Source organism: Muscardinus avellanarius (assembly GCF_963383645.1).
Source record: "Muscardinus avellanarius genome assembly, chromosome: 1".
NCBI lineage: Eukaryota > Metazoa > Chordata > Mammalia > Rodentia > Gliridae > Muscardinus > Muscardinus avellanarius.
Genome location: NC_137786.1, coordinates 42,955,813 through 42,971,514, shown reverse-complemented (window position 1 = coordinate 42,971,514; position 15,702 = coordinate 42,955,813). Strand labels below are relative to the sequence as shown.

Sequence of the window (15,702 nt, the reverse complement as noted above, 5' to 3'; positions counted from 1 at the left end):
CTGCAGAGAACTGAAAATGATGTTATGGTCGGTGACTTCTTTGACTACTGGTAATTGAAAAGAGATGAAAAGCTGGGATTTGCTTTCCTATTAACTCTTAGGAAGGTTGAGGTGTTCTAGGGACCAATTTCCATTGTTGCGACTTTGTCTGGAACTGGCAGATTAGAGTTGATGGCCCCTCAGAACAACTAGGACAGAAAATTTGTGAAGCACCCCACGCAAGTTAGACAGCAAACATAAGGATGCCAATGTCTGCAAGGGGATGGGGACGGTGGTACTATCTGTCTCCGGTCTCTCATCTAAAGAGAATGCCTCAGGGTTGACCTGCACTTGGTTTTTTTCACTATAAATAACAGAACTGTCTGATGGCCATCCTTATAGAGGTGGGCAGCTTAGGTAATATCTATCTTCCTTATAAAAATACTTGAAACTCAGAGGCCACTTTTTTGTTTTGATAGTTCTTCAGACTACAAATAAAATTGTGACTCCTTCTCCCCTCAAAAAACTAAAGTTCTTAAACTTAGGCACTTATCAGACTTTGGAAGAAATATCTGGAGAAAATCCTCCCAGGATCTCACAGTAGCTTGGCATCCCCACGCTCCTTTCTCCACTTTGAGCAAAACTAGGAGATGGGTGAGCCCCATTCCCACCCCATTGCAGTGGGAGCTGCTGCTCCAGCTAATTCTTCCCCTTTAGAGTCTCAGATCAAGACAGTGGAAAGAACTGGTCTAAGTTTACATTCTTTGCACCGAGGACGTTACAATAAGAGGAAGGTAGAAGGGAAGGAAGAATTCCCCTATGCCAAGTATTTAATAGGCACTTGTTTTTTCCATGTCTCATATGGGGAGAAAGAGTACTGGTTCTGAAGTAAGAAAGAGGGGATTATTCACACCCATGGGTTAAAATACAAGTATTTCCGGGGTCTCCTGCAGAGTCACTCCCAGGGAACTGGGTAGCTGCAGACTGCCACCTTGCGCTCCCTGGGTCCTGGGAACCTATCTGAGCCAAGGGAAGTTTGGAGGCTGGATTCAGGACCACCCACAACACCCCAGTCCGTGTGTGTGTGTGTGTGTGTGTGTGTGTGTGTGTGTGTGTGTGTTCCTAAAACCAGAGATGACTTTGGTATTTCTTTGGAAGAAGTTTAACAAAGTGAACCTTGAGGTCCAGGGGAGTCGAGATCTTAAGGGGCGGGGCGGGGGATGTCTTCCTCTAAGAGTCTGGGATGGCTGGGAGCCCAGGTCCCCATAGAATCAAAGCAGACACGCCGCCAGTTTCCTAACCCTGCACAATCCCCTCCTCGTGCCCACAGGACCACGCAGGTCTCCCCTGCAGCCAAAGCAAAGCAAACTCCAGACTTACCTAGGTTGAGCGCGAGCACCAGCCGCAGCAGGAGGAGCGCGCCCTCTGCCTGTCTCGGTTGCATCCCGGATCTGCCCTGGGAACCGCAAGAGCTCTGGGTTTGCAGTTTTTCCTTGGCTGAGAGGTTGGAGAGCCCGGAGACTCCAGCAGCTGTCCGGAGGGCTTTGCTCCCCGCCTGGATGAGAGTGGGGAAAAGTTGCCCAGCAGCTCCGGCTGCGCCAGGGCCCGCCCCGGCCCGCCCCTCCCGCCTGGGCAAACTCCGGATCTGCCCCCGCCACGCCCCGCGGAGCCCGGCGGCGGCTCCTGGGCTCCTCCGCACCCGCCCTGCGGCTGCAGCACCTGGGGCCCGCGCACCCGCCCGGCCCTCTATCCTGCACTCGAGGGGATCCGGCCCTGGACCCGCCTGACCAGCACCGCGCACCCGTCAGCTGACGCCTGTAGCCCGCCCGCAGGACCCTCCCCAGGTCCCGGGAGCCCCCAGCATCCACAGACCTTCCTTGGTCTTCGCAGGGGGAGCCGGGAGCCCTAAACCACAGCTCCTGGCTGCCTCGCTTTCTCTGCCTTTCCCAAGCGGGTGGAGAATGGGACAAAAATAAGCTCAGAATGACCAGGTTAGAAACGAACTCATCAGGAAAGATCTACTCTCAACTTATGATTATCCCAGGTGCTATTTAAACAAGACCTGCCACAATACTGTGGTGAAGTTCGCCTCCTTTCCCCCACTGTGGTGTGTGTGTGTGTGTGTGTGTGTGTGTGTGTGTGAAAATCAGCATTCGTTCATCTCCTACATAATGAAGAGCTGTATTGATTACTGAGTTTATTAAGTGTTTATATCAAGACAAAGGAGAAGGGTGCGACACCTTACATAAACTCTACCGTCTTCTACATTACACCATGACTGTTCTTCCATTCCTTTGGTCTCAGGTCTGGAAAGAAAACATGCATTTGTTTATAATTCATAGAAATAAAATATTTAGTTTTAATCTTTAAATCTAATTTTTCTTCTAAAAGTTCACCCCCGAATTCCCAACACATTGCGGAAACCAGAATTCTTACAATAACTACCTTTTGTGAAGTTAATCAGATGGTCTCATAAATTAAAGAGTTATTTGTCTAATCATTATTTCAAAGCTTTACGGGGCTCTGAGCTGGATGGGATGTCTGATAGATTACCATTAGCAAGCAAAGTGGTTCCAAATGAGAAGGACTTAATTGGTTGGTAAAAATTGAGTGCCTTGTAAAATTTATTATTTTTTTTTACTATAGGTAGGGCTGAAGTCTTGAATTATAAAAGTATTGAGTGTGATATTCATCAGGTGCTACTGTTTATGATCATGACTATTAATTCAACACCTTTAAACCAATATGCATAGCCCCAGGTACTTTCTTGTTTTCTTATCTGTCGCTTACTAACTCTGCTTACTAATACTAACAGACACTTGAAGGCACTTTTTTCTGACCTGTCTATGACATTCACTTCTTACTAAGATGCCAGCTACCACCTGAGAGTGCTTAGGTGGCCACTCACTCACCCTGACATACAACCTGCCCCCCCCCCACAGGTGTCTTGCAGAAAGTCAGCCCCGGTTCCAGGGAGATAAGTATCTGTTTCCTTCTGACTCACTGAAATGTGAGTGTTTGGAACAGACCCTTGTTTGGGAGGCAGGATAGACAGTTCCTTTAATGTGCTCTGTCTCTGGGCGCTGGGGAAGGTGTGTCCTTTTGGCTTTTATCCTGAGAGTTGAGTGTATTGACTTTACACTGCCATGAGATACAGAATAGATCAGAAGCTAAGTTTTTCTAGACCAGGCATACATTTTAGGAAGCAAAGAACAATTCTTGCCTCCCACTTATTTAATGGGCTTATAAAGAGTCCCTGAGACAAAACAGTCTGCAACCCTGCCTTACTCATCCTGGGAGCCCTGTGGCCTATGTGTGGTTCTGCTCAACACCCCCATTCAATGCAGGAAGTAAGGCAGGTTAAGGCAGGCTTCTCCACTCTGACTTTGAAACTCTTTAGACCCTTCATGTTATTCAAGAACTTTTGTTTCTATGGATGATTTGTATTGATGTTTACCCTATAAGAAATTAAAACAGGCCATTTTTAGATATTTATGTATTCATTGAAAAGAAATGACTGTGACATGTTAACATAAATAGCAAGCATTTTTATGAAAAATAACTATTTCCTTAAATAAAAGCATCAGTGAGAAGAGCAGTACAACACTTCTTTTATCTGCTTTGCCATCTCTCTGTTTCAATATGCAGTTTTGATCAAATCATTCATATTTATACGGTTGTCACACAGAAGATATGTATTTGGAAAAACAATGGCAATTTTGGATACTCTTTTACAATACCAAAACTAGATGCTTTGTGGTTGCTAAAAGACTGGTTACACTGTGAAGTCTGAAACCGTATCAATATTACCTATTTTGTGCAATTAATAGTCTATGGTCTACGGAGCCCCACCCCCTTGCCTATGCATGTCCAGTATGACAAGTGTGACTTCCAGTACCAACCACCATTCTTACACCCTCAAGGAATTGTCAATATTCTTAAAGGGCACTTTTGAAAATAATTTTAAAATCACTGACCAGTTGACAGGATTTTAAGACATCCAGAAACCATACCTTGAAACCACTCAGGGGTTGAAGGAGTCCTTCAGTCTTTTCTTTCTCTTAGTTCTAGGTAGAAGTTTTGTGAGGAGAGGAATCTGGGTTTCTCCCTCATATTCTATTCTTTCTTTCTTTATTTTTTAAATTTTGTACTGGGGATTGAGCCCAGGAGCATTTCACCTCCAGCCTTTTTTTGTTGTTTGTTTACAAAATTTTTCTTGTTTTGTTTTGAACCAGAGTCTTGTTATGTTGTTATTGAGAGTCTTGCTACATTCCTGAGGCTGTCCTGGAACTTGTGATCCTCCTGGCTAAGCCTCCCTGGTACTGGGATTACAGGCATGTGCCTCCATGAGCAGCTCCAACATTCTCTTCCATTCTAAATTATCTTCATGTTCTGCTGGTCTTTGCTTATTCCATTTCCACATCTCCAACCACCTAAACCAGAAACCTCTGCTTTTCTCCCCAGGCCCATTGCCAAGGCCCCCTGTGCCACCTACCAGCTCCTGTTCCCTCTTGACCCTTCACCATGATGACAGTTTCCTGCATGATCTCTCTGGGCTTTCTCCTCTCTTGTATCATCATGACCTTCTTTCTAAGATGTAGGTTTGACCTAGTGCAAAATTTTGGATGTCTACAGGATCGATTCAAGCATCTTAGCACTTAAGGTCCTGGCTGAGCCCTAGCCCACCTCTGCAGTCTCGCCCATTTTTCTCTAACGTACTATATCTACCACCTGTGCACTGGTCGGCCTCTCCCCATCTTCCTTGCTAATTCCTTAGCTTTTTTCCTATTTAGTGTAACTTTTTTCTTTTTCTCCTTCTCTTTGAATTTTTCTTTGGGGTTCCAGTCAAACTTTCTATTGTCAGCCTTTCCTTCTATGTTCACTCAGAACCCATTATTCCTTTTTCTTGGCTCTTTGCTTCTCTATTTTTTTTTCCAAATAAACATTTTTTCATATGTTTATGGTATGATAAATTTAGTTGTATGTGTAAATACTGAATCTCTGAAAACTTATTTGCTTATATCATAGAGTGGAGCCTATACCTTGCAAATAGTAAATTCCTAGTAAATAGTTTGAAGGAAAATTACATTGAAGGAAATTTTCAAATGATTTTATACTTTTCTTCTTAGCACTGAATAGAATAGGAGATGATAGTGAATGTGAAATTCTAGGTAAATCCACAAAAATTAGAAATGTAACCAGTCACCCATCAAAGATTTTTTTCCTTCTTTTGTGGTACTACAGATTGAATACAGGGGCATGTACCTCTGAGCTACACCCCTAGCCCTATTTTATAGCTTATTTGGAAACACGGTCTTGCTAAGTTGTTGAGGGCTTCATTAAGTTGCTGAGGCTGGCTTTGAACCTGTGATCCTCCTGTCTCAGCCTCCCAAGTAGTAGGATTACAGGCGTGACCCACCATGTCCTGTTCCATAAATGTTTCTGAGTAAATATGAGACACGACTGAGTGAAGATCAGAATTCTTTGAGCTTGATTTACCCACACATCTTCAGACAAAAACAAAAATAAAAGAGACACTTCAACTTATACATACACACACACACGAGAGAGAGAGAGAGAGAGAGAGAGAGAGAGAGAGAGAGAGAGAGAGAGAGAACAAAAATAAAATAATTCTATGTTCCTTGGACCCACTAGTATGCCTAAAAATTTATGCTTGTATTCTAAATCACTGCCATTATTATTTTTTGATGTGCAGCAGGCTTTCCAAGTAATCTACCAGCTCTGCTAAGGGGCTTTCTCCGAGTCCCTTAAGACCCCCGAGTCAGTCCTTGAGTCATGTAACCCTGCCTCTAAGTCACCCCATACTCCCAGCTGAATATATCAGGCTTTTTGCTTCCAAGGATTTATATTCAGGATATAGAGATTCTAAAGCCTTTACTGACCACAGGAATAGGAATTTGTGTTCTCTTGGAACAACCTTTTTCTTAAAATGAGTATAGAAAAAGAAATTCTACAGCTATGACTAAGAAACAGAAATAGAGAAATGAAATACCTAGAATCTGAGGCATACATGATGGAGGAGGAGAGAGAGAGAAAGAGAGGATCATTTCCTGTTTTCTGTTATTTGAGAGACCTAGCTGCCCTTCTAACTTTAATTTCACAAAATATCCCTGTATCCTTCTAGAAGCTATTCCTTCTCTTTTATTATTGCAGTAAACTACCTTTAAGACAGTCCTCTCTTCTCTGAGAAATCCTTAAGGACAGTGACCATGTCTCATTACCTTTTTAAACTCACAGCCCTTACAATAGGGCCTGACACTGACTAATGTCTTAAATTAAGATGAACCAGACAAAACAAGTTACCAAGAACTGTGTGCATGAATGTCCCTAAGACTTTGAATTACATAATGCCATGATATTACAATGTACTAATAAAAGTTTCTTTAAAAAAGAAAAGAGCTAGGCATGATGACACATGCTCATTCTTGGAAGAGTTCAAGGGCAGCCTTAACTACTTTAGTGAGGCCTTCTGCAACTTAGACTCTGTTTTACAAAAATAAAATAAAATAAAAATAAGAGCCAGGCGTGGTGGTGAACACTTGTAATCCTAGTGCTTGGGAGGCTGAGACAGAAAGATCACACAGGTTCAAAGTCAGCCTCAGCTACTTAGTAAGGTTCTCAGCAACTTAGTGAGACCATGTTTCCAAATAAAATATAAAATAGGTCTGGGAGTGTAGCCCAGAGGTAGAAGGCTCCTGGGTTTCATCCTCAGCACTGCAAAAATAAATAAATAAATAAATAAATAAATAAATAAATAAATAAATAAGGCTGGAAGTGTAGCTCAGAGTAAAATGTTTTTGAGTTTAATCCCAGTACTGCAAAAACAAAAGAGAAAAATAAAGAAAAAGAAAAAGAAATAAAAAAGAAAAAAAACTGTAAAATGAAGAGGAAGCATATCTCTTAGAACATAGAAAGACTCAACGAAGGGAAATATTATTCATATGCACTTTATATTTTTCATAGATGTGTCATATGATGGGTCAAGGCTGCCTCTGGCCACTGGCCACTCTGCTTTCTCTGAAAAACTTGAATGTTTCAGTTTAAGATCAGTTCAAGGAGGGAGGGAACAATCTTATTTAAATGGTCTCAAGTAAAAAACAAAAACTAGTTAATCAAAAGGTTATGAATAAATTTTAATATACTCAAATATATAAAATACAGCCCAGTCTAAGAACTTTAACTCGAGACAGAACCAAAACCATCATTCACTCTGTGCAGCTTTCAGGAATTGTGAGAGTTCTTGGCTTTGCCCCTCTGTGCACCTGCTCCATTCTGTTCTCTGTAGAGAGACCCCAAGTCCTTATCACTTCCACCGCCTTACAACTTCACCTTGCAAGTGCTGTTGGCTTTCATGGCCTGTCTCTACTCTGGCAGGGTCTTCTGCAATTGACACGTTTATTTTATTTATTTATTTATTTATTTATTTATTTATTTATTTATTTATTTTTGGTGGTACTGAGGTTCCTGGAAACCCTTCTACTTCCGTGCTACACTCCCAGACCTATTTTATATATTTTTTTTATTTGGAAACAGGGTCTCTTAAGCTAGCACGGCTGGCTTCGAACCTGCACAATCCTCTTGTCTCCGCCTCCCAAGCGCGGGGATTACAAGCGTGCGCCACCACGCTGGGCTGCAATTTGACACGTTTATAAAATCACTCAAGATGACTTTTCCTCCCTTAAAATCCTATGCCTAAGGCCAAATGTGGTGGTGCACACTTGTAATTCCAGCATTCAGGAGGCTGAGATAGGAAAATCGCAGTTCACAGACAGCCTCAGCTACTTAGTGAGGCCCTTCGCATCTCAGTGAGACCCTGTTTCAAAAATAAAGAAGATTGAAAAATAGGGCTGGCGGTGTAGCTTGGAGGTACAATGCCCCAGGGTTCCATCCCCAGTACCTAAAAAACAACAACAGCAACAACAACAACAAACCCTATGCCTAAACTGAAAATGGTGGTTCATGCCTGTAATCCCAGTACTTGGGAATCTGACAGAAGGATTACAGGTTTGCAGCCAGCCTAGGCAACTACTTAGCAATGCCCTTGGAAACTTAGAGAGACTCTGTTTCCGAATAAAAACTAAAATAGGGCTTGGAGTGTAGCTAGGAGGTAGCATGCCCCTGGGATTCAATCCTCAGGAACACAACACACACACACACACACACACACACACACACACACACACACACACGCATCTTCCTCCTAAAATACACATTATTTGATTCATTACTTTGTTTGTTTTTTTTGTCTGAAGCCCAACCCCCTCCTTTCTCAGTCACTGTGCTATTTAACTTTTAGTGCATCTCATGGGTAACATTAAATCCTATTTTGTTTGAAGTAATTTTGATTCTACCATTTAGAGCAGAGTCTGTCCTTTCAGATAAAAATGCATTTCAAATGTTTAACATCAAAAAGTTAAGTGGAGCCAATATTACCATTAGCATTTATTTGACTGACAGACCAGTGATTTATTTACACATCAAAAGAATGAGCTCAATGAAGCCCAGAGAACCTCAGAAAATTCTGAACTTCCCTTTGTCCAGAAATTTCAATCTTGATCACCATCTAAATCTTTTCTGCATTGATGTCCTTAGATCTACATGTAAAAAAATAGCTCCTCCTCCTGATTTATTTCATGGTTTCTAGTATTTATAACCAATTTTCCTACAGAATTCTCTTCCAGATTTTCTTTCTCACAAATTTTTATGATTTCTTCCATGATTGTTCACTTGGATTAAGTTAGGAATCTTCCAGTCATTGCTTTTGTAATATATTCACTTACTTATCTGTTTATTAAGCATTTGCCATTTTCAACTTAATGGGCTAAGGCTAAGCACTGAGATGAGAACTAATGCTGGTTCTTCTCCATGGCTGTCCTCAATGACCTTGAAATCTCATTATCAAATACTATTTTCAAAATCTTCCTCTAGTTGACATCATGTTGCATATGAGCAGAGAATAGGGAAGTTCAGTCTGCTTATGCCATCCAGTAGAATGAAAGAACTTCTAGGCACATTTTCTTTAGATTCAGTATTAACAGTTATAAAAATACAGTTACATGGAAGGTGGCTTGTACCACCCAAGCGCTCCAGAGCTGTAGGTAAATGAAGATCTTTTAAGTTTTACAGTTGAGGGGAACAATTTTCAAGCCAGATGTCTCCACATGGTATGCTATGGTAATGTGGCTCAATTTTATTGGTGTGGCCCATGCCATATACATAGAAGTAATGACATTCATCTCATAGCAACTGAACACATACCAATCTGAGTACACAGGAGGTACCATTCAAGCAAATACTCAAATATCCCCTTTTCCCTGTTCCCACTAGTACATGTTGGGCCTCGTACCCCCCCCCCTTTTTTTTAACTGCTCAGAGATTAGTCTCAATGCAGTTGCTCTCTACTAGCTGAGACCCAAGCATGCCTCCACCATGAAAAGGTATGTTTCTCTGTCCATATCCACAATTTTGGTGAAATCAATCTTTATGGTGCCAGGTCTGCTTTGTGAGTCTGCCTTAAAATGAAGAGGCACCCGCCTCCCTCACTTATGTGCTCTTAGAGGAATTCCCCAGAAGCCTTGATTATGCCCCAGGTGTGAATGGAATCCAGTGAGGTTTCCCTGTAGCCACACCCCACCCACGTCCTCTCATGTGCAGGCTGCCTCATACCTCCAAGATAGCTGCTTCACAAGACATCCAAAGTTACTACATCATACCGAGAGACACAATTTCCTCCACTGCTCAGAGTTTTTCCACCATATTCCTTGCAATTGGTTTCTGTTCTTTCCCATTCTATGTCTTCTCCCTTCTCCAATTACCTAATTCCACATGACATAAATGGCTAAATTCCATTCCAACCCCAGCATAAATTCCATTCCAACCCCAGCATAAAACCCTGCCTGAATGTGCTCTCATTCTCTCTCTCTCTCTCTCTCTCTCTCTCTCTCTCTCTCTCTCTCTCTCTCTCTTCTCTCACATGTATGCGTATTTAAATATATTTTAAGACCTTGAAATCTTATGTTTTTTAATTATAAGAGTTTTAAATAGTGGTTACATTTGATTTTTTCTTTAACAAGTTGCATTAAGGTACAATTAACATACAATTAACTTACAACTAACGTACATATTTAAATTGCACAATTACATATTTAAATTGCAAATTTGTAACATTTTAACAATTTGTGGCTGGAGGAGGTATGCACAGGATGCAAGCTAACTAGAGAATTTGGACAGTCTGTGTGTCTACTAAGCTAGTCTAATAGAGCCACACATCTATTCCAGGGAAGAAACAATCTCCAGAAAATCATCAAAGTGCAAAACACTGATTCAAGGACCAAGATTGTAGAGTAAAGCAAGGTGTCAACTCTAAATCCCGGGGTGCATGAGGAGGTAGTAATCAAATGAAAAGGCTTACAGAGTAAACATGGCAAAAATGGTAAGAAACAAAACAAAACACGAGGTGTGATAAAAAAATAATGCAGCTTTAATGACTATATACATTTTTCAAAAGCCATAGAGCTGTTGAGTTGAAGAGGATAAATTTTGCTGTTTGCAAATTATACATCAATTTTGATAGCTTCAGACTTTGAAAAAATCAAATTAAAAAGAACATTTAGGTCTATAGAACAGAAATGAGTGGAGTAAAGTCTGGGCTACAGCAAAGTCATCTGGGGAGGAAGCTGTGGGAGAAGTGGACGTCAGGTTGCAATTTAAGGAAACAAAATGCCATTATTAATGCCACACTGTCTAATAGAGGAAAGAAGAGAGACTCATTCTTCATATGGGATCCGTTACTCAAAAGGTATTTTCAGTCCATCTAAGCATGTTTGCCTGCCTTGACTAGCATTTGATAAAAGACAAAAGATGCTTCTTATTTATAATCAGTGAAAATAATTAAACATAAACGAAATGCCTCAGTGGTGAGCTAGGCAACCCTTAGAGGTCTGAAGCAGTCCTTCTTCCTTCTAGGATGCCTCCCGACAATAACACTGGATGCATTTCAATCAGCATTTGCTGGGGAAATCTAGTGTTCATTCCCATTATTACCTTCAGTCAATTTCTGAATTTTATGCAGTGAAGCACAGTCTTTTCTTCACACTGAGGAGGTCCTGCTACATCCAACCCAGCATGTGTGTATGTGTACACATACACACACATACACACACACACACACACACACACACACACACACACACACGGCTTTTATGGCCAACCACTGCACAGAAGGCAGCGTGAGGATGAAAGAGACCTGGAAGGAATCCTGCTCTCAGAAAGCTGTCAGCTTGTTCATTATGCAGTGGGGCCCTCTGCTTGGGCTTTGCCTGAACAGAACTGGAATATCTGTGGGAGAATTTATTGGGAGTCCATCTGTATTCAGACTTGAGAAGACTCGTGAATAAACTTACCTTAATCAAGAAGATAAAGTAATGACCCAGCATCTAAAGTACAGGCTACTTTGATTATAGGAAAGTCTCTAGCCTGGCTCCTATTAGTGGGCTCAAATGGAAAGAGTTTTTTAGTTGTTGTTGTTGTTGGTTTTGTTTTATAATGAGTGAGAGCACCAGGGTAATGGTGTACTAAATAAGCAGAAAGAAGGTATTTGCACCCCACTTCAGAAGACAACAGCATGGCACCTTTGTATTGAGGCTGCCAGCAGCTGGAGATGCCAGCAGCAACAGTGAAAGAGAGAAAGCAGTAGACACCATTTGATAACTAAGAAGTCGTGTCGATAGGAATAAGACAGCTCTTGGTACATTCCTAAGGAGAACTGGAGGGATGTGATTTTTAAGAGCCAGGAGATTACAGCTCAAGATACTGTATCAACATATTTAAAGATATTTGTACCTGTTAATACAAGTCTAGTTTTGTCTTTAAAAGAACTTGAAATAGTGTATGTGGGCAAATGAATTTTATCCAAAATGCTATTTAGTGCCATAAGAACTGGAGCAAACTGTCATTACTGTAGGAATTCAGAGAAGGGAGAGACAATAGCGTACCATGCATCAGGAGTTCCTCAAGAAAGACAAACCTGAGCTCAGGAGTTAACATACTTAACTCACTGCGCTACAGAAAGCAGTTGCTAAAGACTTCTCAGAAGAAAATTTTCTTCTTATAGAATGTTTCTTTGAATATCTCTCCAAGAAATATTTTCTCAATTTTCAGGTATAACATTATATGGTCAACAGTTACTTACCACTGAAACAAAATACTTGAGAAAATCAATTTAAAAGGAGGAAAGGTTTATTTTGGCTCATGGTTTTAGAGGTTTCAGTCCATGGTCCTCTGGCTCCACTGCTCAGAGCCTGTGGTTGCACAGTACCTCAGGGCAGAAGACATGGCAGAGGAGGCCTGTTCACCTCCTGGTGGCTGGGAAGCAAAGGGAGAGAGGAAGGAGCCCAGAGCTCTTTCAATGGCATACCCTCCATCATCTTACTTCCTTCAAGCTGCCTTGCCTCATAAAGATCCTACCCTCTCCCAGTAGCTGGGAACTAAGCCTTTACCACATGGATTCGTGGCGGTATCCCAGATCCAAACTACAGCACATTGTGTGTATAAAATGAATACTTAAAAAATCTGTTGAATCAAGATTTAATTCATTAATAATGTATTTAGTATTTTACAATGTATAGTTTTTAGACTATTAATCTTAGAAAGTTGTTATGTCTTAAAGTGTGAAGAATATATGTTAAATCATCTTGAAAAATTTCAAGTTCCTTGGTACTTTAACAGAACTTAGAAGTTAGACAGGACTTAGAGATTATTTCTGGTTTGAAGTTCCATCTATATAAGAATACATTTTAAAAGAGATATAATAGTGTTCATTATATTTGAAATACGACTTGCACAGGTGTTATGAGTTAAATCACATACTACCCCAATCCCATTCAACTTTTCTGTTACTATAGAGGCTGGGGTTTAAATATTCTATTTCACTAGCAACTAAGAATGGTCATGTAATATCCATATGGCCAAGAAGATGCTAACGAACATCTGCTGGAAAGAATGAGTTCTGGGTAATCTTTTATAATTCTGATTTTGTAAAGAGAAAATAAACTGATATTCTACCTACTTTCTTTAGCCTAGAATGTAGATAGGATTCCAAGGGACAATAAACTGGCTTGTGACGAAAGTCAGAAAAAAGTCCAAGAAAATCAGAGTTGTTAAGAACTGACCACAATATCATTGAGCTACTGCAGCAGTCCAAACTGTGTCAGAAAACAAAATCCACTCTGTTCTAATTTTGTGTTAAAAATTGAAGTTTTTAATTTAATTTTAAATTATAGGATCCCTCTCTTATTTTAAGAATGTATTTTCAAAATGATATCTTTTAACATTTTTCTGATTAAGTCTCAGGATTAAGTGGCCTCTTCTATCTTAAATGCATTGTTACTGTCATTTTAATTAACTAGTTTTGGGCTGTGGATTGAACCTATGTAGAGCTCTACTACTGAGCCATATCACAGCCAGTGTTGTTATTGTTTTAATGTTTTTATTTGATGAGTTGATTTTAAAATGTTTCCCCAAAATGTGAGAATCTTGAGTTGGCAGTATCTCTGTATTTCCTACTTGTCCATGAATGGGAAAGGAGCTGAGTTTCTAGGATCATTTACCTTTTTCTGTTTTCTATTTTCTGTGTAATAGATGGGAATTTTTTATATTCTAATTATTTTTCCTTTGTACACAATAAATTTATCTCTTAGTTAACCGACATAAAACCTTAGACAAAATTTAGGAGAACTTACTTGAGAAAATAACAATTCATGAATTGTTCCAGAAGAGGTTTGAAGAGGAGTGAGCTTTTATAGGCCAAACACAAAAGCAGAGAAATCATCTGACTGTATGATGAGGCATCTATCTTCTATGGGCCTGATAGGATAGGATGGTTGCTTGCGATTGCCATGGCTGATGGGCCTCATGCCATCTGGTAGAGGTCTGAATGGAATAAAAACCAAAGCACGGAGATTTTGCTTCTTCTGAATTGGGTCGTCTTGAACTGGATATCTGTCTTTTCCTGCCCTCAGCCTGGGATGTTCCCCACTGGTGCCCATGGTTTTTATGCCTTTGGATGACAACAGTGGTAGATGGCTAAAACCAACACCACAAATTTCCTAGGTCTCCAGCTTGCAGAAGGAAGACTGTGGGACTTCTAAGTCTTTATATCATGTGGGACAGTTTCTTAGAATCAGACAGAAAGAGAGAGAGGAGAGAGAGGAGAGGGAGAGAGAGAGAGAGAGAGAGAGAGAGACAGAGAGACAGAGAGAGACAGAGAGAGACAGAGAGAGAGATTCTGTTGGTTCCGTTTCTCTAGAGATGCTTGGCTAATAAAGTTAATCCTTGAGATTATTCAATAATTAATACATTTATATTGAGTGTCTACTATGTGTAAAATACTACAATGATACAAGGATAGCTGTGAGTTTTCTTGTACTTCTCTGTTTTCATTTCTCTTCTAGTGACTTCCTCTCACATCTTTATTCCTAGGAAAAGTAGCTCCAAAATTAGACAAATCCTGGTTTTTATTTCAGCACTACCACTTACTAGCTTTATAACTTTGACTTATTCTCTTAAGTTTAGTCTCAGTTATATCTTCTGTATAATAATAATAATAATAATAATAATAATAATAATAATAATACCCCACTTAGCATTTGATAAAATTAAAAGGCATTATCTTGGAAGCCAGCCTGGCTCAATGGAGACATATGACAGGCTGTCAACAAGTTACTCTTCTCCCTTTTTTCCTTTCCCCATAAAAAAATGAGACTTTAGCCATCCTCATCAGTTTCATTCAGAACCACTTACATTCATTATAATATTGCCTCACATTATCCCAATTATGAACCTATTCAAGAATACAAATGAATGTTCATCTAAACATACAATTTACATTCATATGCTCACTCACATACAGATTTAGACATATGTACACAAAATATATATTCTGCCTAAAGACAACTCAAGCAGGCAATAATGAACTCAAACTTCTAAAAATTTCCTACAAGATACCGGCAAACATGAGATTACATTATCTTCCCCATTTATGGTAAATAATGGATGGTTCATCTTGGGTGGTAGAAAAATTGACCTTCTGTCAAACAATTTGATAATTGGGATCTTTGAGGAATTAACCACTTTTCAGTAATGAGAAGTGAAGTATGGGAAAGGATAAAAGAAGGGTCTGAAAAGTGTGTAAAAAGAAATAACAGGAAGAAGCTGGGTTCTGGGCAGGGGTCGCGCACGGGGCATGCCAGATGGGGCCCGGGTCGCGGGACTCTGGGCCCCAGGCTGAACTGCGAGTAGCACGCCAGACCCCTGGAGAAACCGGGCCCAGTAAGAAGCTGGGTTCTGGGCAGGGGTCGCGCGCGGGGCACGCCAGATGGGGCCCGGGTCGTGGGACTCTGGGCCCCGGCCGAACTGCGCGTAGCACGCCAGACCCCTGGAGAAACCAGGCCCAGTAAGATGCTGGGTTCTGGGCGGGGGTCGCACGCGGGGCACGCCAGCTGGGGCCCGGGTCGCGGGACTCTGGGCCCCGGGCCGAACTGCGAGTAGCACGCCAGACCCCTGGAGAAACCGGGCCCAGAACAGAAAAAGATAAAGAAAAATATCGGAGAGGAGGTAAGAAAGCCGTTATGGATGCCAGGACACTGGAGATGCAGACAAAACTTATCTAAATGCACTGGAACTTATGGAAAAATTCGCCGTGAA

At 40.9% G+C, this 15,702-nt stretch overlaps 1 protein-coding gene across 1 annotated transcript in view; it reads right to left on the bottom strand.

Annotated features, from left to right (window-relative positions):
- Positions 1–1,423, bottom strand: part of ITGA2 (integrin subunit alpha 2) — a gene marked incomplete at both ends in the record, with an annotated part of 110,592 nt that extends 109,169 nt beyond the window's left edge. The window contains one exon of the mRNA XM_080718029.1: positions 1,360–1,423. Within this exon, the coding sequence (XP_080574155.1) occupies positions 1,360–1,423 (64 nt within the window). The remainder of the gene's footprint in view (positions 1–1,359) is intronic.
- Between the last annotated feature and the right edge of the window lie 14,279 nt (positions 1,424–15,702).